The sequence below is a fragment of the Falco biarmicus genome, chromosome 4 (genome assembly GCF_023638135.1).
Source record: "Falco biarmicus isolate bFalBia1 chromosome 4, bFalBia1.pri, whole genome shotgun sequence".
Classification (NCBI taxonomy): domain Eukaryota; kingdom Metazoa; phylum Chordata; class Aves; order Falconiformes; family Falconidae; genus Falco; species Falco biarmicus.
In genome coordinates, this window is record NC_079291.1 from 81481881 (window position 1) to 81508112 (window position 26232).

A 26232-nucleotide genomic window follows, 5' to 3' on the forward strand; every position below is an offset into this window, starting at 1 on the left:
TACAAACAACTAACCAAGCCTGTCCTCTCCCTGCTTCTATCATGCCTGGGTTTTTAAATAAGTGACTGACTGTGTGTAAAATGTATATTTATAAGTCCTTTTTAATATAAATTAAATATCTATAGTTATGCATATACATATGCATGTTGATATATGTATGTTCATATGCAATAGTTCTCAAATTTATAATTATTTATACATTATGTACTTTATACCTATATAAAAACATGCATGTGTATATTTATAATATGGAATATTTTATGAATTTGCCATTACAAAAATGTCTCTACATATACAGGCATGTGTTTATGAAATGCATTTAGCTTACACATTTTACAAATACATACGTCTAATGATGGCTATGTGTATACATGTGTGTGTATGAACTATGGACTATATTCAGCTCCTATGCACACGTAAGTGTATTATACTGCTGTATCTACTATGCACATTTTATAGCTGTGTTTGAATATTCAACAGCGCTTTCATAGAATTTATCTCTATATTCCTAAGAACCATCTATCTTTTGTATATGTGTATGCATACATAAATAGAAAGTATGAGTATTACATACTGAATACATACAATATACACTATATAATACACATATGCAAATAAGTGTAATATATAGTATGTTACCCACACACACACGTGTGTGCGCAGCTACTCCCCCTCCGTTCCCTGCTCCGGGCAGACGGTTCTGTGGGTGTCCCACACCCCAGGGCTCTGCCAGCACCCTCACCTACTTGTCATTTGTTTTTCTAACCCCCCTTTCCCTCCCCTGCCCCAGCACCACACGGCCACGGCTCTGACATAATAATTTATTGGTTCAAATGACATTTAGTACCACAGTTGTCTTACCAGTGACAGAACGAATGCATACAGCCGATGAGATGCTCTCATTTACACACACCAACGTAAGAAACGTGTCGGACAGGTCCGTGTCTGGGGCCGGTACTTCAGCGGACGCTGGAAATTTCATTTTTGGGTAAAAATCCAGCACCTGGTATGCAGGTCCCAGCCCACCTGCCCCGACCGCAGGAATTACAGTGCTCAACACAGCGCTGAAACGTCACTTCAAGCAGCGGGTTTTTTTGTTTTTGGCAGGGAGGGGGGAAAAAGAAAAATCAACCAAAAAAAATAATTGAGATAATTAATGGGGAAAAAAAAAGTGCAACCACCAGTCCGGAGAAGCAACATGCCGTCGGCTGGAGGGACGTGCGCCAGCCGGGGGTGGGCTGGGGCAGGTTTTGCGGCACTGTCAGCAACACTGCACCTAAAGCTCACCCCCCCCAACCCACACCGGGCCCCCAAACGGTGTGAACCCCCTGAACCATGAAACAGGAACAACCCAGGGAACAGAGTACGGCCCGACCATGAAAGCTTTGCTTCCCCAACATCGCCTCGTGGCTCGGTTGCCCCTGTCCACGCCGGGCAGCCCTCCTCCGTGCCCTTCATTAACCCGGTAATGATGCCTACGCTGCCCGGTTCCTGCGTTATTTCGAAATGGCACCTGCCCCTTGCTGGGCACAGCGCCCCAAGCACCACCAAGCACCACCACTCCCCGGGTGAGGGCATTTACGGCTCATGTACCCGCTGGCCACGTTGCACGGTACCATTTCGCCTGTTCCCAGGTTGGTGCTTCACACCCCCCCGGGGGTGTCACCGCTCAGGGGCTGGCAGAGAGCTGGGGGCTGCGGGGTCGCTCACCCCCAGCCCCCAGCAGGGACCAGCTCCTGGAGAAAAGCCCCATCTCCTTCTCCCCCCCGATGTGCCACCAACAGTCTCGGCCACCCCGCTGAAGCTGGGGGTTCACCCCTTTTGGGGTGGGGGGAGCGCAGGAGCACCTGTCCCGGCGGTACATCCCACGGAGCGGCCACAGAGCCCAGTGTCAGGTTGGACCAGCATCTTCTCCGACGTCGTTTCGCTGCCACCCTTCTTGGTTTCCGACATGATCAAGTGAATGATGAGGGGAAAGGGAAGTAGTATTATTATTATTACTGTTGTTATTATTATTATTCATTATTTTTAACATTTCAAATAAAACCACGTTGTGTTGTAAACAGAAGCTCACTCCTCAGGTCTGCCCAGCCAGTCCCCGCTAAGGTTTATGTTTGAAATGGGCTTCCACTGCAAGAAAAAAAACGGAAAATCAAGTTAAAAGCAGGACAAGCACCAGCAGGCGGCGGTGGCCCGGCACAAGCCCACCCTGCGGATAGTCCTTGCATTGCTGATGCTCCTTGGCTCTGATCATTCTTCTAACTGGGCGACCGAGCATCCTTACGGCACCACAGACACCACGCAAGAAATGGTGAAGAGGGAAGGAATCCATCCTCCTCCTCCCAGCGTGAGCCCCTTGGGCAGCCTTTGCATCCCCGCCCCCAGGCAGGGAAGGGCTGCCCCAGGCTCGCACCATGCAGGGGCAGCGATGCCACCACGTCCCCCATCCCTCTATCCATCCCATCCTCTGAGGGAAACCAAGGGGCCGAGGTTGGCATCCAGCCCTTGCCAGCACACACCTGCGTATTCCTGAGGCAGCATGGGCCGGCTTATAACTTTCTGAAAGGTCGTAATCCACTCCAGCTGGTCATCCTCCGTCTCACAGGCAAAGAGGAATTTCCGATCCGGGGTGACGATGGTTATCCCGTGCTGCCAGTGGTTTCCCTGTGTGGACGGCGGGAGCCCTTCCAGGACCTTGTAGCTGTTCTCCTTGCTCCCAATGAAAACCTCCCCTCTAGCAAAGGCGTCCTAGGAGACAGCAGAGTGGTCGGGCAGGCATGATTGCCAAGGGCAGCTCCGCATCCCAGGCAGCAGCCGAACACCGAAAGCACCAGCCACCCCCTGAATCCCTGCTCAGCTCTTCCCAGGGCCACCCTGCAACACCAGGGATCCAAAATCCAGATGCAGAAGTAGCTGCAGCTGGTGCACAGGGTCTCCAAAACATTTTTGGTGAATAACTATGCACAGGGCTACTGCATGCTGACACTGGGCAAATCCACCCAGCGCTGATGGCTCAGTGCCCTCTTGGCTCTCCCATCAGCCTGAGCTTCACTGCAGATTATCGCTATTATTATTATTACAATTATTATTCCTGCAGGTAATTCCCAACAGACAGCCCAGGCACCTTCATCTTACCAGGGGATCTTTGAAATACATGAGCCGTCGGTCATCCATGGTGAACCATCGCTTCTTGAATCCCTCTGTTTGCTGAAGAGTCAAAAAATGCCAGATTAGGCACCACAGCAGCACAGCTCCTCTCTCACCGCACACGAGCCAGGGACATCGAGGCACTCGGAGGAGCCCCATGGGCTGGGGGAGCTGGGAGCAGAATCTGGGCCACCACAAGCCACCACAGCCAGGGTCCGGGCCAGCTATACCAGGTGGGCTTGCAGGAATGGGCAGTGAGGGGAGATGGGGTGATGGTTTGTGAAGTGGTTTGGGATTTTTTTTTAGTTTGCTCCCAGGTAAGGAAAGCGCACAAACACATTCACAGCGTTAAGACTTTGCCTCCCGCGCAAGGGTGGGATTGTCCCACCCACGGACCCTTCTCAGCCCGTACAGAGCAAGACTCATGTTTATGGGACTGCAGAAATGTTTTCTGTCCTACCTTTGGCCCCGTTTTCTCCATGTACCCTTCCTTCAGGTAGTTTCTAGAAAGCTTTGGCACCAGCTGGAGCAACCCAAGAGGAGAGAAAAGAGAGCGGCGTTAGACGGAGGGAGCGGGGGGTGCCTGGGCACGCAGGGCAGCGCTGGGGGTCACTGGAAGGAAAACCCACACCGAGCCCACCCCAGCCCCAAGCCCACCCAATGGCTCTGGCCGAGTCCTTCAGTCCCACTCCTCCAAAACACTCGGAAGAGGTGGGCACAGAAACACGAAGCATCTTTGAGCACTTCACCAGCCATGCCAGCAGCCTCCAGGAGAAGCCCCCTGGCCAAATCCCACCCCACCGGCCAGCTCTGGCGATCCATCTCTCGCGCTGGATGCAGCCGGAGCTCCTTGCACAAGCCTTAAAGCACCATCTGCCTGTAAAACCCCACCGACACACCGCCTGCGTGCCCCCCTTTCTGCAGATATCGCTGACAACAGCTACCAGCGCCGGGGATATTTTTAACGCTGCTTTAGTGAAGACAAGGCAGGAGCTGCAGGATCTTTGCAGATGCCTCTAAAAGCCTCTTGAGAGATGATGAGTCTCACCAAAACCAGGGCCAAGGAGCCTGGCCACGTGCCTCCCCACCCCTGCCTGTCATTGAAACATTTAAACGTCATTTCACCTGTCATTTAAACGGGTTATTAACAGCTCCGCTTGCCACACCACAACCCCGCAGCACCCAACTCTGCCCAACAGCAGCTCTGGTCAAGCAGGCGTGTGCTTCGAGGGCAAAGCCACCCCAAAGAACAGCCTAAAGAACCCCACAGCTGCTCCGGAGCAGACGGGAGCACCTTAGTCATGGATGCTTCACTGTGGGCAGTGAAGGGTTCTGCAGCATTCATAGCCCCAGCCTTTGGCTCCTGGGACACGGCTGAGGACACTTTGCTAAGCAAGGAGCTCATCGCCCTTGGCTCAGAGAGGTTCCTCCACCCTGCAGATGGGTCCCCAAAGCACCCTTCAGAGACCCTTGTTCCCCAGGAGGCAGCCTGGGCATCCTTAGGGTGCTGTACGCAATTTATACCTCTCTACTACATTTAACCCGGCTCCTGTTTACATTTAACACCTTTTCATCTCTCTGACAGGGTAAAGGAATCATAAATCAGATGCTAATGATGGCAACACCCAGGACGGAGCTACCTTGTGTACGTAACCCAGACTCCACAGAGGTCTCCCCAAGCTGAATGCTCTGAAGGGCTGTTCAGGATTTCAAGGTCATAAATTAAACCTCGTTAACATTACGCTCCTCTGTTTCCTCCGAAGAATAACCGATGAGAAGGGGATGATAAGTAAAAATTTAAATAGCTTATCTCCCACCAAAACTGCCTTAAGTATACAAACACCAACTGCTGGACAAACAGCAACTCTGTTAAGGTCTCTGGGGTTTTGGGGGCAATGTGGCTCAGACATGCAGCCAAATTTAACAGAAGTAGAGGAGATGGAGGGAGTAGAAATGATTAAGGCTGTACTACAGTGGGCTATCAAGGTTCCTCTTATGTTTTTTTGTATTTGCCCAGCTTAACTTCTTGCCAGAAAAGGAAGGTGTTGGCTCCAGGGGTCCTGGGAGTGCCCGGGCAGCCAGGGGACGGAGCCACCCTGCAGCTCGGAACCAGCCCCAGCCCACAACAGCACCCCTCCCAGGTAATTAACCGAAGGCAGGTAATGCAATTAGATTTCAAAATCTACAAAGTCAAGAAGGTCATAGAGAATAATCAACAACAAGCACCAGTGACGTTACACACCAGTTGCAGTGCAACTGCAACACAAGGCACTTACTGTCAGCTTGCGTTAATACTGCCTCGAGTATTACATTAGCAAAAGGTAATGCAATTAGTAGTTCCAGCTCCCGGAAAATACAAGACAGAGATTCATAGAACAAGCTGAGTGACCTCCACACAAGAACTCGTCCCAGAGTACACCACTGACATTCTTTTGCCTTCATTTTTCCTACCTTCCAGCCCTTGTTTCAGCTTTTAGAGCAACAAGCTTTGAGAAAGATGTTTATGGCTTCTGTACGTGTGACAACGCTGCAGTTACTCATCCGCATGACTCACATTTTGAGGGTGAACATGTGTGTGCACACACACACACGTGGTTTCCAAGGCTGGATGTTGGTAACAGGTGCTGCACGTGGGCTCAACATCCCACCATAGTAATTTCAGCCCAGTAATTGTAAAATGCTCTGAAGGATGGTGCACCCTCCAAGCCTTACAGCTTGCTAAAGTTAAACTTACAAGTTGCTAAAAATGAGCAAGAGGGAAGAAAAAAACATATAAAACCAACTCACATCAATGTCGCTGGCTCCAGGGAATGCCACTTGTAAGTAATGAAAACGTGCTGCCCGGATGGCATTGAACCAATCCACAATTTCCTAATAACAAGAAAAAAAAGCACAGTGAGTAACATAGTCTGCACATAAAATAACATGATCCTGCTCCGTTTCATCTCTCCCATCACTTTGTCCCAAGTGACAGAGCTCAGTTTAGTAGCAGTCCTAAAAAAATAAAGCACAGACATAAAAGAGAGCAGCAAATGGGTGAAGGATGGGGAACATCCCGCTGCTGTCCTGGGATGCGAGAGGCGCGCGGAGCTTTGCAGCCACGGGGCTTTCTGCAGGGGGAAGGATTTAAGCACATCTCTGAACTGGCAAAACCAGCAACAAATGAGCTTTTCAGATACTGAGCCCGGCATCGAGCCCGACTCTGTAAGCACTGCCTGGCTCGTGCTGGCAGGGCGCACAGACAGCCCGACACCCCTGCACCTGCCCACCAGCACCCCCCGCCCCCCCCAGCCACCCGCTGACTGCGGGGAATGCCTGAATCCCACCCACCTTCTAGCAACATGCTTCAATGTTCTGCTAAAAGTGTCTAAATATCTCCTTATCTTGGTGCTCCAGCCTATCAGTCATATCTGTGAGCCCTCTAAGGACAAGCACAGTGATACTGAAGTCACAGCTCAGTTCCCAGCAGCTCTGGCACTTCTTCCTTTCCTTGGTAAAAAAATATATCTCCATTTTTGGGTGTTGTTTTTTTTTCCTACAAAATAGCTGGTTTATAACTTTGTTGGTTTTAAACTAATGTATTCCTTTGTCTCTGGAGGGACCCACAGAGCTTGTGCTACACGAAATAAACGCCACATTAATTTTAAGTGATCCACAGACAGGGAATTCTCAAACACCTCCTTCTGGTACGAGCCAGGGGCAGGGATGCTGGAAGGGCGGTGTAACTGCTGCCTGCACCGGGATGCTGAGCTGCGGGGAGAGGGATGCTGAACTCTCCGACTACCATTAATGCATGTGAAGCTTCACACGTCAGGGACAGGTTCAATGAGCCAGACTTAACCCTAAAATAAACAGTCACCCCTTCCAGGTGAGGTTGCTGTAGTGTAGGAAAGACCGTATCAAAGTACAAGTTGGCCTTTGGTAAGATTTAAACTTTTTTTTGTGCTTTAATGATTGGGGCGGGCGGGAGGCTTTTACGTGTAATTTTGGAGATCTCAGTTTCAAGGAGTTGAATTGGGGATATCTCAAAAACGGCCAAACGTGGCAAACAGCCATCCTCTACAAGGTCAAGTGCTTTGCTTTGGTTTGTTAACCTCCTTCAGGCTGAAGGGAAAAAAGAACAAAGTAACAGGACACACACAAACAATGTTTTGGAAAACTGTGACCTACTTGTCTGAGGTTTTACTTACTCACCACTTGCTCTCCTACCCTAAGCAGCTAAGCAGACCTCAGATAGCAGCACAAAGAGGATCAGCAAGAGGAACTGGCTCCTGAAGTTAACGAAGACCAAGCCAAGCTGGAGGTAATGAACAATAAGCTGTGATGTTAAAATGCTGATATTTCATACAGCCACCAACCGGGTGGCTACATACACACACACGTGGGTCCCCTCCCAGCTCGGGGTGCGAGACAGGGTTCCACCCTGCAGAACAGCAGAGGCTGAAACCCTCACTGACTTCTAGCACTCCATCTTGGAGATGGATCTTGGAATATCGATCACCCATCACTGGAGGAAGGGGCACCGCCGCGTTTCTTTACACAAACCTATACCTGTGCATGCCAAGCCAGAAGGCTTAGTTGCTAAACATTTTCTGTGTGTATAATTACCAACAATGGCACGGATAGAGTGAGGGGATTATATCTGATGTACTAAACCAACATTAAACTGCTAGGTGTTTTCAGACGGGAAGGTGTTGACTCGTCAGCAGAGATTCCTTTCACTGATTTAAGTCTCAGCAAACAGAGAAAATGAACTCCTGCCTGCACCTTTGCAAACGGCTTTTCCAGGCTCTCAGCTTCCTTCTGGTCTGCTTGCAGTGCCCCTGTGCTCCCCCTCCGCATGCCACCTGGGTGTCCCTCCAGTCTCCCTCCTGCACCAGAGACACCCCCATTGCCATGGCAGCCTCAGACTGACAACCCCTGAGACAAACAAACTTCTCACCATCCCTCCTGCCCATCCATCCCTGCAGCTCGAGCAATGAGCTGCTGATGATCAATACCACCTCTTCCCATCCTGAAAGCTCCTCGTGTGGCTTAGGAAAGAAGCAGCACTGGGGAAGAGATTTTTGCTAATTTGTCCAGAGAACATCAACGATCTTGGTTTGCACCTTAAAGGGTGGCCTTTCCTGGAGACTCAGCCCACCTCCGAGCATCCCCGCATCCCGGTAACACCAGGGATGGCAGCAGCCACCACGGCAGCTCTCCCAGCTGCTCCTGCCATGGCTTTCAGAAGCCCTAGAGGGAGCTTCAGCCCTGGACAGGAGCTCAGAGCAGCAGGAAACACATTTCTGCAGCTCTCCTGCCTCCCACCCCACTGGAGATCTGGGGGCAGGTAAGGGCTGGCTCCAGCCTTGTGCCCACAGAGCTGTCCCTCCTGGTCCAAGAAGCACCAGTTCAGGTACCTCCAGGAGGGGTCACCACGCAGAGGATCGGTCCCCAGCTCCAGCAGGCGCCCCAGCTTCGCTCCGGCTGGCTTGGTACATCTGGTGGTGGGTAAGTGCTAACAAGGGACCACAACAACATCCTTTAAAATGGTCAGAGCCCAAGACACACCCTGCCCTGCCCCGCCAGGCACCTGCTGTTATTAGACACCCACGTGGCCAAAGCACCCAGATACGCCTGTTTCGAGGAGGGGGCTGGGGCTGGTTTCAGTCTTTGGTTTAGTGTCAGGACAGACGGCGGAGGATGAAGCCACCAGGCTGAGGTCACGCTGCAGCTCCAGCTCCAAGGACAGCACGATGCTGTCCCACCCCCTGCAGCCCTGGGGCAGCAGCACAGGGACCCGCTTCCTCTGCCAGTCCTTTATGGGTGCCTCACTCCAGCAAATGCCACCGGGATGGGGGGGGGGGGGGGCGGAGGGGCTCTCCCAGCTGTTTGAGAGGTTGAATAAACACACACGGGGTTATCCCACGGGAGAAGTGAGCCAGATTTCTTCTGGGGTACTGCAGCAGAAGGGACAAGTGGAGAGCAGCAGGAGATGCTCTGGATCACTGCTGAGCTCCTCAATGGAAAATAAAACTCCAAATCCTGCCCTGATGGAAGGCCAGCCCGGTCAGTGACAGGATCGGGCTGGGAGGGCTCAAACCCCAGAAACAGGAGCCAGGAGCCTGGGCCAGGCTCGAGCCCTTCGGGCTGGGGCGAGCAGCACCTCTGGGGTACTGGGGACAGCCTGGGGCTGCTGGGGAGTACGGGAGGGAGCGAAGGGCAGTGGGGGACTACAGGCGAGTCCTGGGGGCTGCCCCTGATCCCAAAGGAGGGGGAGCTCACCCCAGGGAGCGTCACCTTCTGGCAGCCCTCGTTCAGCTGAAGGGGCAGATCTTTCCAGGGGAGTCCAAAGAAATTCAACCTGGGCATTATCTGACGGCATCAGAGTGCCTCCTGCCAAACCTCCGACACGAAGGCAAGAGCAATCGCATGAGATCTGCGAGACTGCTCCTTCCACAAGCCCCCAGCAGAAAGCTCAGCATTTTAAAGCCACAAAACAAGTAAGAATAAAACCCTGACTGCATTCCTTGCATGTAAGTGGGCCACCAAAGCCCAGCAAACCGCAAACACAGGCATGATGGTGGGATGCAGCTTTCACAGGAAGAGCTTTTTCCTCTTTTCAGTTTAAATTGTGGCCAAGGAGGTACCCCAGAGCAACCTAAGCGATGCTTTGCTGTGCTAAAAGCAGCACCCGGTGGCAAGCGGTTCCTGCTCTGCGCCATGGCACTTGCACATCTCACCAGGCAGCATGGATGGAGGGGAGGGTGAATTTGGGAGCAGCCCGGCTGGAGCATCTCCCCAGCACCCACAAATGCACGGAGCAAGACCCCACGGTGCTGCAGGGTGCAGAGGCCAGGCAGGCTGACCATCCTGCATGTCTACTATATGCATATATGCATGTGATCACATGCATATTACATGCACATTTCTGTGCATGTACAAAACCAGACGATGCACTAATTAACCTAATCTGAAACACTAATTGCCTTCTGCCAGGAGCACTTGCACTGCACAGGAACCACATTCAGCCTTGGCAGCACAGCCCTGTGGGCACGACAGGCATCACCCAGCTCCACTGCAACTGGAGCCTGAGCAGCAGCAGTGGCGAGATCAGCTTTGCTCATGCACAAGTGAAGAGTATCTTGGATTTTGGTGGCATTACTGGCCTATACAGTCTGCAGAGGAGTGACCGCAAAGAGCACGGACTGCTTATCCCTAGCAGGGCTGCCTGGCTCGCCATCCCTGGGCGAACAGCTGGGAAAGGCTGTGCACTGAGACAATCCTGCAAATCCCTGCTGTGCCTGTCCACGAGAGATCACCCCCAGAAAGCCCCTCTGACAGACAACGGGATGTAACATCAAAGGCTGAAGGCACCATGACAGCCAGAAGAAAGCAGATGTGCTGTGAACGTGTTTTAGGCTCTGATTTTGCGGCCACTCCAGGGCTGCTGATATTTTATGGGGAGCCTCAAATATCTGGGGCAGGGAAGAAAGAGATGAAACTAAGGCTGTGAGATGGCATCCACTGCAAACTCCCAGGTCTGCTCTCTGCGTGGACATCAGTCCATGGAGACAAGACCCACAGGGCAGCGTGTTGACTGATGCTGTTCTTCACAGTGGCCACCCAGGCTGGGACCCCTCTGGCAGCCTCTGGGGCGGCTGGGACCCCCCTCACTGCCCTGTCCTGCTGTCCCCGTTGTGCAAACGACTGCCCCAGACCCATGAGCCCTCTTCTTCACACCTCCCTTCAGTGGCACAAGGGCAAAGCAAGGGGATTTATTTCAATACGGACACGCATATTTGCATTTTATAAAGTACAAGGCAGGCAGGGAAACAACCAGTTCCTCAGTTCTCCTACCATCCAGTTTGCTCCGCTTTTGCAAGTCCTTGGACCAAGTCCCCTCACCTTTCATTGCTCCACTGCCCCCCGAGGAGCTTGCCTTAAATAACGCCTCTGCCCCTACATCCGCTTGCAAGCAGAGGAACAGCAATTCCACCCCATTTGCATCTCGTTATTTAGAAGACACAGTCTGCAACCTTTGTGCTTGGAAGGACGAGACAAACACAACGCTGGCTGTGCATCCTGTACCCCCACCCCTTCCGACGATTCCCAGCTCGGTTAGAGCCCTGTGTGCCCCAGGCTGGCTCTGAGCAGCGCCAGTGCTCAGGACCACCACCCAAGCCCTCGTGGCACCGCCGCGCTCTCACCTTGCCATCTTCATGATAGACAAAGATGTTCCTTGTGCTATTGTCCTTCAAGTAAGTGATCTGCAGTCCATGGGGGTTCCCGATTTTTGCAGGCTGGAAAGTCGCATTTAGATGTTCGATCTTCATAATTGCTTTGGGTTCTTTTGCCTGGAAAACACAGCTGAGTGAGCGAACACCTGTGAATTGGCTTTCAAGCCAGAAAACAGTTCCCTTGGTCAGAAAAAACTCCTGATTGAGGCCATTAGCTAAAAAACCCTGACTGCCAGCCCACAAAACTGCCCGGTGATGAGATATCAGAGGCTTTGCTCAGGCATCAGCAAGTGCTCTCTGCCAGCCTGGAAAAACGCTCTCTTCTGCAAAATTCAGCAAAGTTCAAGGGGAGAAAACTTTCAGCCCAGAAGCAAGATGGACAGGCCAAGTCTCTGATAGGGTGTTGTGCTACAAAGACAAGCATCTTCACCACATCTCCTGTTGTAGCTTCCGTTCAACTGCCTCCTGACCCCTAGATCTCCTCCAGCCTCTTTACCTAATGATAAGCGACCAATGTTTACAGCGAGATGAACACTACCAACAAAGAAAGGAAACCATTCAGCCCGACAGAAAATAAAATAAAATATGCAGACTGCTAATTAACAGGCCAGGATGCTTTCTGCATCTCAAACACCCACAGCCAGTTCATCCTTGCCCAAGAAGATGGAGGATTAGCCCCCTTGCCAACTTCAGACCTGGGTGCTAGGCTAGCAAGGGGCACCATGCCCACGTCCCCACCTGTCCCATCCTCTCACATGAGCCACTGGCTTCTGACTCTGCTCCTCCCCTTGCCCTCCAAACTTGAAACTTCCTTTTCAGAGGGACAAATATATACCTTACAGCCACCTCTTGGGTGGGTTAGCCCAACGGTGAGCCTGGACCCAGCCTTCCCAGGCACCAATCCCACCTGCACTCTGTGGCAGGTCACTTGAACCTCATTGAGTGGTTTGCCTTCCTACAGAACATCTCTGGAAGTTCACCACCCTTTCAGGAGTGCACTGAGAAGCGAACTAGCAAGCATGGATAAAACATCCCAAAAAATAAAAATTAGGCTCTTGGCAACACCAGTTTCAGGGTGCAGCCAGAGGCCAGCAGGGGGTCATGCTGTGCCACCATGGTCCCCAGCACCATGAGGAAGTCCGTAAGCTGGTGGAGATGCTAGTGCCGATGCTAGTGCCGCTTTGGGAACTTGGGGACTTGCCATGGGCACACAGACATCATGGGTGACCACGGCAGGGAAATCCCAGCAAAAAAGACACGTCTAGACAGCACTGTTCCCTCCATGGCTATGGTCAACAACAAAGCAAAGCAGCTTTAAACTACCAGAGCATCAATAGCGACTGAATGGGGGCTGCTGGGACTTTCACTTCTCCCTCGGTAATGACTGTCTCCCTCCTGTCCACGGGATGCAGTTGCACCATACCGCACCGAGCTGAAGGAGAAGACGGTGCTATTGAAGCCAGCCGCTGGGTGTGGAGAAGCGTGGATGGAGGATGTTCCCCTCTTCTGCATGGCTCATCATGACACCACGATTGCATCAGTTACTTGAGAAAACTGGCTGGAGCTCGGTCTGGGCTGCTCTCGGCTGCGGTGTCCAGGGGAGACTCAAAGGTCAGAGAAAACACCTTGGCTTCCTTCATTATGCGGTGTAGAGAACAGCAGAGCGTCTATCCATTCATCACAAATGCAATTTTCATGGTAATAGCTCCATTTCTCACTTACAATACATGAAATGTGCTCTGGGGAAACAGACAAATGCTTCCACACTGCTTGATGCTGGAACAGAAAACGAGGGAGCTGTTCCTCGGGATGCTGGCCATGCCACACAAAGGAGGCTTCAGACCCCAGTGACTACTGCGAGGTGGCGATACCTTCGTCACAAACTAGCCAGCAATACGAAACCCACATCAGCTGCATGATGCGGCGCCAGAGCAGAGAAAAACTCCTTTGTTTAAGAAAAGCCTTATTAAAGGGCACCACAGCGGGAACGTGTAAGATGGCTGGTCAGGGCATCTCACGATGACTATGGTGGTGGTGGACCAAGAGCAAACCCTGCTAAAGAAAGCAGTGAGTTGTACCTGGCACCCTGGTCCTGGAGTGACTGGGGGCTCAGTGCTTATGAAAACTGTACAAATAAAATGGGGGCCCGAGGAATTACTTGTTCAAAGATGCTCTTACCAATGCGACTCCCTGTCTGCACACAGCAACCCCAGGTACTCACGTCGTTCTTGTTGAAGTACTTCAGTGCACCTTCCCTCTCAGATAACACAAATTTTCGGCTTAAGAATTGCCCGTTGTCACGTCCTCTCTTCCACAGAAATCCTTCTCGGTACCCTGCAGCAGAAAGCAATTGCTGAGAACCAGGGATAGAAATGCTGTAATTAAAAAAAGGGACAGGGTAAAGAAAAAGGAGAAGAGCTTCGACTTCAAAAACAAAGTGGACCAAACGTGTGACTGGATTGCTCAAGACATGAACGAAACAGGCCTCCTCCTTCAGATTTGCCCTTCTTATTCCGCTCTTGCTCTTTTCCAGCGGCTGGTGCTTCAGGTGTCCCTGAAGGACAGGCAGGCAAAGGGGGATTCCTGCCACGCAGTACAGGCGCAGGCTGGAGGAGCAAGGCCGTGTCCCTGCACGTGCTCCCAAAGGACAGCACCTGCCACATCTCCTGGCACCAGGGATGCTGCTCAACTTACACAAGCAGCACTTCTGAAGCAAGGGAAAGGCAGGTGAGGTCTGCCCTCCTCTGTGGATGCTGCTGAAAAATGAAAAACAGGGTGTGTGCACGCAGGGAAAGTGGCTCAGGGCAGACGGCTGTATCAGAGTAAGCCACAAATACATTTTTCACATGGAAAAAGGGGAAAACACCTGCAGTTCTTCCCATTGACTTCAGGGCACTTTGGTTCAGAAAGCCACTAAGCCAGACACAGCATCCTCTCCCCTCGGAGTGGGTTCCTCCAGCCCCCAGGCACCCTGGCTGGCCATCACATGCCTCTTCTCTCCCTGGATATCAGCCCCATGGGCAGATTTGCTGCTTGGGAAGAACACTACTCAACATACATATGCTTTATCTAAAACTCAAAAGAGCCAGAAAGAGAGAAAAAAGAATCTAAACCCCTTAACTCCTCAAATGAGAAAAGCAAGTACAGCTGCTCCCTGCCAGCCCCTCCGGCGGCAGCCACACTGCCCAACTCATCACACAGTAAGCTCAGCTGACGCCCTCATAGCAAATGTTTCAAAACAAAGAAATACCAAGAACTGTCCAATACAACTTTTATGAATATTAACAGAGCGGTTTGATAGTCATCTTCCATTTATTTAAGATATAATTATACAGAAGTCCCCCTGAAAAAGTGTTTTCTCTCTCTCTTAGTTTCACCCCTTTTTGATTTTTGTTATTGGCTCTCAGGAACTAGGATTTTAAAATGTAAAGTTATATCTTTTACAACAGCTTTCAAATAGGTCGCTAAACTTTTTTTTTTTTTTTAATATGCCAAGTGGCATCTTAAAGACTGTCCTTTACCTGCCTGCTACAAACCAGTGGCGTGCAGGAATTCCTCATTCAACCTGCTTTTCACTTGTCCACCTGATGCAGGAGCAATTTAAATCACAGATGAAAAGATGCAGAAAAATCCCTCAACCAGCTCCTCAACACTGACTCTACAGGTGTAAGCGACACAAAATATTTCCACAACACAAAACGCCAAAACAAGAAAAAAAATGCATGCCCATGCACACTTCTGTCTGGCCTTAGGAAATCCTGCGCCAAACGCTTCCTCCAGATCCTCAGAGACTTCACCAAACGCCAGGCAAAGCCATCGACATCTGCCATGAATAAGCGCAATGGCACAGCCGGTGCCGGTGCTAATGCTGAATGCTAACGGCACAGAGCATCGCAAATCCCGGCGGTGCATCCGACAGCTGGCACGCGGGACTGCAAATGGGCTGATAACTCGGTGCAGATGGAAGCGGTGGAAATATTTAAAGCTGTCAGCAGCCTTCCCTTTGTCTCTTTATTCTAGATGGGGCACGTGTTGCAGCGGGGCTCGATGTTAAACCATGGGGCCTCACCCTGCCTGTCCAAATGGGCACAGGCTGCCACCCAGGCACAGGCACGGGTGTTCCCAATGTGGAGCCTGCCGGGATCCCCGCTCGCGCGTTACTTACAGCTCGCTGGCACGAGTGAGCCAGGGCAAGCAGAGCGTGCACCTCTCCCCCATGAGGTCCCGTGGTCCCCGCTGCCTGTGCTCCCACGACCTTCTCCTTCCCCACGGCCAGCAACCGAGTCCCCATCGCTGCTCAGAGACGCAGACGGGACAGCCCAAACCCTCAGCTATCCTATGATCACAGCCAGCTGGTGATGCCACGCCACCGTCCATCTAACCCTTCCACCTCTGAGCCCTCCCCATCCCTCCAGTGCAGGACAAGCACTCCAGCCCATGTGGAGCATCACCGCCCACGTGGAGCATCATCGCCCACATGCACTGGCAGCTGTATCCACGTGCACCAGCCCAGTAACCCACAGGGCTCATACCAGATACATCAGGGGAGGGACAACTCTGAAGCTCTTTCTCTGGTCCACCCACCCCCCCACCCACCCGAGGAACGACGTCCCCAAAGCCACAAGCAGAACTAACCCAATTCAGCCCATTGATTCAATCCCACCCCAGCTGCTACATACTTTTTCTAGTGAAAAGACACAGCTAACCTGTTGGAGGGCATTTGCAGCATCAGAAAGAGCAGAACCTACAGAGAGCAGGACTATCTGAAGGCTGAGCAAGGGGAAGCAGCCAAGAAACCCAGCCAAGGGCAGCTGCATCCGAGAGCAGCACGGGAAGGGCCCCGGCTGATGCACTCATATCACCGCCGTGGTAGGAATTAATTGCCGAGGAACCGAAGCTCTGGCTGATTCAGAGTCAGATGCTGCTACCTGCCAGGCTTGTATCAGCAAACCCACTACATACCCTATCGCAGGCTGTACACGGCGGAGCTGAACAGGAATAATGTCTCTCTGACAGGAGACAGACAGGCACTAGGTGATGCCTGGCTGATATGTTTATAAAATACAAGATTTGCTTAACATGAAGCAGAGATGCTGCCAGGGCTCTGACGGCTGGCAATTCCTGACTGCTCTCTTGAACGGCAAAACGCTAAGCAGCTTGCTCTCAAAGTGTGCGGTTTAGAGACCAAGGACAGGCAGTCTCTGTTCCTGAAGGGTGCCGATTTTAATGTCAAGCCAGTTGGCGCAGTGGGAGAGTACTTCAAAAGCCATTGCTACTCACTCCACTAAACGTCAGAGGCTGTTTCAGAGCCTCTGTGCCTGACCCTTGGGGAACACTAACATTGCGTGGCGGGCTGGAGAGTGCTGGGTCTGGAGAGAAGGACACCGGTGCCAAACGAGATTGGGGAGAGACAATGCGAGGGGGACAGTCACATCTCCGATGCTGGAGGAAAGTGCATCTTTTCCCTTAGAAATGCCCACCTGGGCGAGCTGGGCACACTGAGCTCAGCTCTCAGTGGCTCCACCGCAGAGCAGCTCAGCCCCACAAGTACGGGCTGTGGGTCTCATCCATTCATCTTGAGTGTGTCATTACAATCATCTGAATGGCGAGGGATGCTGCAGGCATTCCTTATTAAACTTGTTCCCCTCTACAACACATTTTTTTGTGATTTTTCTTAGCACTTAAGGGATGAAGAATAAAATTACTCTGCATTTCCCCAAAGAGAATCTCCAATAATTGCAAATCTGTAAAGTCCACCTAACACTTAACCCTGGCAGATGGGCATCATAATGGTTATATATGAAGAGAGGGAAACCCAGAGCGGTTTGGTGAGCTGCTCAGGACAAGACTGTGAGCCAGCGTCAAAGCCAGGCTGAAAATCCAGCTTTCCCTGCCCTCTTACACAGGCACATTCCATCATTTTGACCTTCTCCCTCCAACATTTTGTGGCAAAACACAGTATCCAAATTCTACTCCAAGGAAGGATTAAAAAACCTGAACACAACACTACACATTATCCCTTCCCATAGTTCACACGCCACCTCTTCCCAGACAGATAGCCTCTGCAAAAGAGCTCCTGGCTGCTCTGACAAAGCCAACTGCTAATTTCATTGTACTTCGGCACAGATTGTCATAAACCCTTTGCTGGCTAAGAAGCATCCCGTTCCTTCCTTCCTTCCTTCCTCCAGGGCTGCGTCCTGGGGAGCTGATCCTCTGCTCTGCCCCAACCCTGCTGCCTGTGCCCCTGTCAGCACCGATCACTGCAGAAGACCGTGAGCCGGACTTGAACCCAACATGAACCCCGCCAGGTTCCCCAGGCAAACAGTGTGTCAGCAGGACGCGTCCTCGGTGTCCTGATCTAAAGGGTTGTGAAAACAGCGAGAGGAGGTGCCGGGAAACAAAACTGCAGGAGGCTGAACTGGGAACAGATCTCACACCGGAGGGCATCGGGCTCTGAGAACTGAACCATCTCCTCCTCGTCTCTCTGGGCTGCACTGCCTTAGCAACACCTTCATCTGTAGAGGTATCTGGCCAAATTCACATCTTTATGAGGGCTGTTCTGCTTATGTTGAAGGTAAATGACTGCTAGCCCTGCAACACTGGCTGGTTGCTGGTGCTGGACCATGCGGCATCATGGTGCCAAGGCATTTGCTTCCTCTCCCAAGGTGCAGAACAAAGGATGCTGCCACCTGTCATCATCCCACTTGACCAGCAGCACCCAACCGTGACTGTAGGAAGGACTACCTGCTGGATACCTGCTGAAGGGCACCTGCAGGCACCCTTCAGAAATATCACTCTTGCTTTGCTAACACCACCGCTATTCAGTTGCCATGGCTTCTGCATCATAGCTTCAGCCACCTGCCAAGGAGAAAAACCACTTGCTTTTGTAGGCCATTCCAGCACAAACCTGTGACACTTGCAAAAAAACCCACCAAGCAGTCGTGACAAAGTTAGCCAGCAAATGGCACGTAATATAACCTGAAATCACGCTGCCCAGATGGGTATTTTTGACCCATCACGTAGCTTCCAAGGTAAAATAAGGAACTGCCACTTCCACACTCACTTCATCGCTGCAGCTAAAACTCTGCAGGGCAAAGAAAACAGGGTCACCACGTTGGTTGACTGAAAAGATCTGGCACAGCCTTGCCTCAGCTCCGCTGAGCTGGTGGCTGGAGCTCCTCCAAGCCAGGCATCTAAAGCTGGCAGGACCCATTGGGTGCTCTAGTCTCGCCCAGCTTTCTCACCGTCTGAGAGGCTGCGGAGGAAGCAAGGGAGAGAATTTTCTATCAAGACAATCTGACATAAACACCATCTTTCCATCCAACTTCCGCCAGCAGTTTGTTCAAGTTCCCCATTTTTTCAGAAGAGGAATATTACTACTTCCCCACCTCAGAAAGCCGTTACGGTGATTAGTTAATGATGGGGTTTTTGGTCTCTGGGAACACGGATTATAGGAAGTACCCAAAATTACTCTCCATTTCAGCCTTTCTTCTCAGAGAAGAAAAAAACCCTTCTGTGAGCAGATAATCAGAACCATTGTCTTGAAAAAAAAAACACAAAAAAAAAACCAAACGTGCATGGGCTTTGCTTTCTGTCAACCTAAGTAAAGCATTATAAACTTGGAATTAAACCACATGTGCTCTCCCATTTCTTTGGCGCTTTATTTTGCAATTCCACCTGGAAAGAGGCATCAGAACTGCTTGTTCCCATGACATTTCCGGGGTTGTGGTAAAACCAGGTCTGGTCCAGGGCTTTTAGGGGAAACACACTAGTGTATCCCAAACAGAGCACAGCAACAGAGCCAATACCATACCGGAGCCCAAACACTTCACTGTGTTGTTCTTTGTCTTCTTGTCACACTGCAAGACAAAGAATGGGAGGCTGAAATAGGAGAAAAAAATTTACTTGTGTGCGTATTCCAACAGCAATCACATCTGCCTGGAGTTTGGGCAGGGCACCTCCGCCTACAGCAGTAAGATTTTCTTTCCTCTAAGCAGTTAAAGTGCCTTGACCCCGATTCAGAGCTTTGGAGAAGATTTAAATACAACTACATCACTATGCTGCTAAAATTGCAGGGTATATATTGCCACCTCTCTGTATGTCAGAAGCTGAGTAGTCTGTTATATTAACAGTGTAAGATGTTAATTAAACCAGAATGGTAGATTGGTGCTTACTGGAGATGATGTGCCCACTTCTTCCGCAAGGTTAAGGAATTGCATAATTATTTGGAGCAGCTGAGTGGTGAATCCCTGAAATCCCGCATCACCACCAACACCAATGTCACAACCTCCTTTTAAAACAAAGAGTCTGAAGGATATTTGTTCTGCAATAAACCACACTGTCCATAGTCAGAGGGTGGGATGGAGAAGGCAGCGTATTCTAAGGTTTCCTGATGGGCTAGACTTCGAAGAGTGTTGCAAAAAGAACTGCACACTCGTGTTTGGCTGTGTCAGTGTAACTTGTTTGATTTGATTGCCATGAATTGTAATATTCCTTCCTGTAGCACTCAGCACCAAAGCAACCCATTTCAACGAATTCAACTTGGATTTTTTAAGCATTTGCATTCCAGTAAAAAAAATTACAAAAAAAAGGAATACTACGTTTTCTCGTGGAGTGAAAACACCACTGTTCGTTCAGAGACAAACTCATCCTCCCCATACATGAGGTAGTACCCCTGCAAGTGGTGTCAAGGTCAACAAGGTGTCACCTTAGAGCTTGCAGTCAAGGCTGTGACTGCTCCACAGCCCCAGCAGCTTGCTTCCCCCACCCCTGTCTGCAGCTGTGCTGAGGAGCTTATAACTTCCCTGGAAATAATTCTGCAGTCATCTCCAGATAAATACACTTCCTGCTGGTTACACGTTCAGCACTGCAGATCCAGGCGTATCGGAGACGTCAGCATCCACACGTGCAGAAGGCAGAGGGACCTCGGAGGCTTGCATCTGATGAGATGGGCATCCTTCTCCCTGGTGTCCTCCTGCACAGACCAGGTGAGGAGCCACCAAGAGCTGCTACTGCTCAGGCACAGTTCAGTGCTTTGGAAATGAAGCCTCAGCAAGGAGCGCACAAGAATGCATTCAGTGATTCTGCAAACCAGTCCCTTTGCCCCGAGAAGGACACCTGGGAGGTAGGTTCTTGGCGCACCTTATGTGAGGATGGGTGCCTGGCGTGTCTCATGCCACATTCTCTCGCAGGCACGAGAAGGGAGTGATGTCCCTTCATCCCCCTTAAGACAACTCTATCCCCCTCTAAGACAACACAGCCTCATCACATCTCGAACCAGGCAAAGGAGCCCAGGATCTCCCATGTGCCCGCACCCACACCAACCATTTCCTCCTGCACACATTTCTTAGAGGTGAGAATTTCCCAGCTCTTAATCAATCAGCCCTCTCTTAATGACCTTTTAGCATCCAATTACCTTTCCTAAAGACCATTTTGCAGAGAAGGGTTTCCTGTTGCCATCCAGTCTGTCTCTGCTGCCTTCCAGGAGCTCATAAAACAATTATTGTCCTGCCGCACTGTAGTGCCTCAGCTATGGATGCAAGCAGCTGATTAGATTGATTGCTTCCACAATACCCAATTAACCCACTCACTCTACAAATGATTGACTTAATCAAAGGCAATTAGCGCTTGAATGGCTACATCAGACAGAAAGCCAGGATTTAGTAGATGATTGAGATAACACCTTACAGACATCCCTTGCCCTTCTAAGGGAAAACATTAATGGTCAGCTCAGAGCTGGAACTAGCTGGAACCTTAGGTCTGTCGGTTTAGGTGGTACAGAAAACACAAGGGAGTAGGAATACATACATTTCCCTTTACTGATAAAGGGAACAGTGCCACATGCTACTCCTAAGGGGAACTTGAAAAGCATAGATGTTCTCCTTTTCCTGCTCATGCTGGACTGGGAGCACTCACCAGCTGAACAGATCTCAACAACCAGCTTTCAGAAAATGGTAACTTCTGTCCCTACAGCTATAGATAGTCGGTCCCCAAGCGCTGGACGTACAAGGTTGTCTCCCATTACCAACCCTCCGAGCAAAGTCAAACATGTTTTACAAAACTATCTTCAATATTAATGTCTTGCATCTTCTCCCACAATGTGAAGCAGCCACCCAAAAAGACCAGATTTGGAGGCAGTACCATGCTCTGCAGAAATACAGGTGTCAGTGTCCTCAGTAACTGTTTTTCCTCTAGACAAATCACCCCAAACCGGCACAGCCAAGACAAAGCCTTACCATGGGAAGGTCAAGGTCAAGGAAAGCAACCCATGCCCCCTAAAAATGGAAAGACGCCATTTTAGATCACATGTAGGACAACTTTAAGGTTGAAGCCAAGCATGGGAAAAAAACTCTCCAGATCACTGCAAAAATATATTGTCATCTTGCCTCACAGAACCATGGAATTGTTTAGATTGAAAAAGACCTTTAAGATCATGGAGTCCAACTGTTAGCCCAATGCCACCAAGTCCACCACTAAATCATAAGGTCCCTAAATGCCACATCTACAGGTCTTTTAAATACCTCCAGGGACGGTGACTCTACCACCTCCCTGGACAGCCTGTTCCAGTGCTTGACAGCCCTTTTGGTGAAGAAATTTTTCCTAATATCCAATCTAAACCTCACCTGGCGCAACTACCTTTCAGGTGGTAGTAGAGAGTGAGAACGTCTCCCTTCAGCCCCCTTTTCTCCAGCCTAAACCACCCCAGTTCCCTCAGCAGCCTTTGAAATGGAAAAAGTCATTTGTTCAGCTACCCGGCCACTGGGATCAGTACGTGAAATGGAGCCAAATACATCATCTGTATGGAAAAAACACAGGGCTGAGCTTAACAACACATCAAGATCCCGAGGCTGACGGAAAGACGATGAGGTCTGTGCCACACATAGGCATGTGGTATTTAAATGCAAGGTCGGTTCCCTGGGTTTCCAGTCCCTTTTAATGTCATTGTGAATACACTTGCATTGCTGGCTCACCGCTGAAAATCCAAATTGCTTCTAAGCAAAGCCCCAATAATAAAGCCGAAATCCATTAAGCCTGTGATGTTTGCCACTATTTAAATCTGATTAAAATCGTACACGACACCACTAAGCCTAACAGCCAGAAAACACTCCTGTCAGGTCTGATGTTTCGCCATGTAATCCAGACTCCCCTTCTTTCACGGGGTTGTCAGCTAAAAGGAGCCATAATAAGAGATTCATGTACCTAATCCAGCTTCCTAAGCTGTTTTTAACTGGTTTCTTTAATCACATGTTATGATTCCCTACGGAACAGCTCTCAGGTGACAAAGACATTAACACAGTCACTCATACTCCCAGGAGGTATCTCAGATGGGATCGCATTGCCCCTTGCACCGGCTGGCTGCAGCAGGAATGGAACAGACGAGGTGCCTCCGTGGAGCGCGGGGAAGCCAGCAGCGGGATGGGGAAGCCAACAACAGGACGAGGAAGCCAACAGCGGGATGAAAGGTGGGTAACTGAGGCAGCAGGACGTGACAACCTCTGGGCAAGCGACTGCAAGGTAACAGTGTGCAAAGGACAGCGGCCAGAGAAAAAACTCCTTTTAGTAGAGTGATTCTTGATCTCCCAGTGAGCACTCACCTGCCCTCAAAATACTGCATAGGAACAAATATCAGGAGTAAATATCAAAATATACAGTCCCCAAGCCTTCACCTGACAGCTGCAGGCACATCAGGCTTGGTGTCCACTGCAGAGAACACAGCTGCATCCTCCCTTTTATCAGTTTATCTTATAATTGACCATCAATACAGTACAACTTCCCCGGTAACTTAATTATTGAGAAAGTGTTTACATATTAAAGATAAGACAATAGCTGGCTGCTGCAGTACAATTCGATTGTATCTGCTGGGAGATGTTAAACCCCTTGCTACAGAAAATGTCTTTACTGGAAATCTTGTGCTTGTGTTACTGAGAATTGAATGTGGAATCTAATTTTACTTGGAAATCAAATGCTTCCTCTTCGAGTGGCATCCCCACATGTCCACCTGGGAGCTGCTGGCTGCTCAGAGGAAAAAAAAAAATCCAGTTACAGGTAAATAACCTTCAGGTTTTGATCTTTTGAAGCCAGTCTTTTGTTATAAAAAGGCAGATGAAAGCCGAGAGGTTCCCAGTGCGACGCTCATCCCATTCACCAGCACTGAATGCACTCAAAGCCTGATTTAGCTGGAAAGCCAGCGAGAAAACATTTAAGGACAGGCACATGGTACTAAGCCATAATAATATCTGTACAGCAGTACGCTTCAGAAGCTGAATTTTGAGAGCCAAACCATAAACCAGGATCCTCCTTGGGCAAGACACAGTCCAAAAAATCCCGGCTGCTACCATCACGAGTTCCTTGCCCAGCAGCTGCACGGAAAGATGCACCACAGCTTTCTCACTCGGTACCCGGAGGAACCGCTGCTGCTGTCCCGCGCACATCGCCCCCCACCCAGCGCTGCCCACAGGGCTGGTCCTGCCGGGACCTCTGCGAGGTGAGGGAGAACCCACCTACAGCCACACATGCTTTTATACAGCAAGCACAGAGGTGAGACACAGAGATGGGCACGAGGGACCTTGGCACCCTCCACACGTCCTGCAGATGGGCCAACCTCCCTGCTGCCGAGGCATCCGCTTGAAACAACTGTCAAGCACCAGGAGCCACCTGAAGGTCTGGGTTTCATACAGGCACCTTGCAGAGCCTCAGAGAACAGCTGTGGGATCAGGCTGAAATATCTTCCAAGGCCTCAATAGTTTTAGGTAGGTCTCCTACCTACAACCAATAAATAAAACCTCAGCCTGGGCAGCTGCTCACGTAGATCAATCCAAGCAAGGACGAGCTGAATTTAATCCCCCAACAGAGCTTTACAGAAGTCAGCAGAGAAGCTCACCACTGAATTCAGATGGGTTTAGGACCGTCTGTCTGGGATATCTCAGAATAAAGCATTCCCCCCACGTAGGCAGCATTGCCATCCAACCATAAATCATGGAAGCCCGTCCTCACACACACATAACACTCCTCTTTGTTTGCTTTGGAGAGAAATCCAAATGGCTTCGCACACATCTGCTGCGGTGCTAACGGCTCCTGATCGTCTATTATTGAGTGCTCAACACATTTGCAGTCAAAGCTATTGCTTTATGCAGGGAAAGGAGAATGTTTTAATTTAGGACTCATCCCTCTCCTGGCTGCTGGCTCGACAGCTGTCCCAGCAAGCAGCTCCTATAGGATGCTCCGGCAGCTGTGCTACCGAGGGAGGGCATTCAGCAGCGCAGCCACAACCTCCAGGCTGTACAAGGACATTTGCACATCTTCGTATTTTCTAAAACTATCACCCGTCCCATCCCCTGGAGCAGTGCAATCCCACTTTACGAACTCCTGTAAATATACAAATCAAAGCTAAATACTGCCCCAATAAATCACTGACCGAAACTTCCATTGACTTTGCTATGCTACAATTTCTTCTTCCAGCCTCTGCAATGGGTGGAAGTTTGAAACTCACTCCCTGCTAAGCAGCCTCCTTGTCTTTTAGGTATGGTGGGGATATACTGGTTGCTACTGATGTGCCACATCACTGCTTCCCGCAAGGGCTGCCCTGGTTATGGAAAGGGACCTGGCTCATCGAGGTAGCTGCTGTCTGCACCTCAACTGCAGCAATATTTTTAAACCCAGTCCTATTTAGCCAGCTGGGGAGGCACCTCCCAGTCCAATTTCACTGTAAGCATCCAAGAGGTGGGGTGCAACAGCTCCTCTGCTGCAGACTTTTAAGCATCGGAGATTTCAAGGTGAAAACTCGGGTGAGCTCACTATAGGGGGAAAATGCAGATGGAGACGGGCTGGTGTTGGTCAGAAAGAAGCATCAGCAAATGCTCACACTTCTTAGTTGAGGCCGATCTAAGGCTCAACTACATCTTTGGCAAAGTCCAGAAAAAGACATGACCTCACTCTGGAAAAAATGTGCTTTATCTGGTGAGAGACAGAAACTGCCTGGCCCTGCACAGGTCTCCAATGTAAAATGGATTTTTCTTTAATAGAAATTTGATTAAGCTAGGAGAGTTGCCATGAAATCAACCATTTCCATGCACTTTGTTACTGTATTGCTGCTTAGTCACTCTCTTCTCACTAGGAGAGGGAAGATGCACGAGCCTGTTGGTCCCATGTCACTACACAGGGAACATGCATGTGCACAGTATAAAAACACTGAGAAACACCGGGAGATCTGGGACACCGAGGATTACCTTCATAAACCATAGTTTATACTTAGGTATATACACAGTATATGTATATATATACATAGGATACTTCCCCTATTCTTTCCCTAAATGTTTGTCATCAAAAACACAGAGAATCAGCCTGATGCCTCTCTTTAGCTCTCTCCAATTAGTACAGATCCATTTATTGACCGTAAAAACCCAAGGTTACAGGAACAGGCAGCCTGAGCAATACCACAATATTGTATTTCAGGTTGGTTGACCTCAAATAAGGAAAGCTCAAGGACAGCAGCGGCTCACGCTAATTATAATTGGGGTGTTTCACACACTGATCTTATAAGCCAGACTGACTCTCCCAGGGAGCACCCACAGCTCAGGGCATCTCCAGGGAGCATCCAGAACACATCCCAAAATGCAGGCAGCACATTCAGCTGCCAAGGGAATCCAGGAGCAGGAAGGTCTCAGACCATCTCGCTCGTGAGAACCTGTACTAGTTCAGCAAATAGAACTGACCACAAATGAAATACTTTTGATTTAAGTTGACAAATGTAAACACTTCTGTTAAGGATGATGCAAAATGAAACACCATTTCTCAGGTGTGGGTTTTTTTGAGGGGTAAAAAACCTAACCAAACATTTTGCACGAAGTGACTAGATGGAGGCAGA

The 26232-nt window shown here is 50.1% G+C and overlaps 1 protein-coding gene across 1 annotated transcript in view; it reads right to left on the reverse strand.

Annotated features, from left to right (window-relative positions):
• Positions 1-807: 807 nt before the first annotated feature.
• ADAP1 (ArfGAP with dual PH domains 1) overlaps positions 808-26232 on the reverse strand; it is a 62723-nt gene continuing 37298 nt past the window's right edge. The window contains exons 5-11 of the mRNA XM_056334760.1: positions 13591-13703; positions 11340-11486; positions 5935-6018; positions 3608-3670; positions 3136-3207; positions 2520-2748; positions 808-2130 (exon numbers count right to left, since the gene is read on the reverse strand). Coding sequence (XP_056190735.1) covers positions 2102-2130; positions 2520-2748; positions 3136-3207; positions 3608-3670; positions 5935-6018; positions 11340-11486; positions 13591-13703 — 737 coding nt within the window. The 3' untranslated portion in view covers positions 808-2101. The remainder of the gene's footprint in view (positions 2131-2519; positions 2749-3135; positions 3208-3607; positions 3671-5934; positions 6019-11339; positions 11487-13590; positions 13704-26232) is intronic.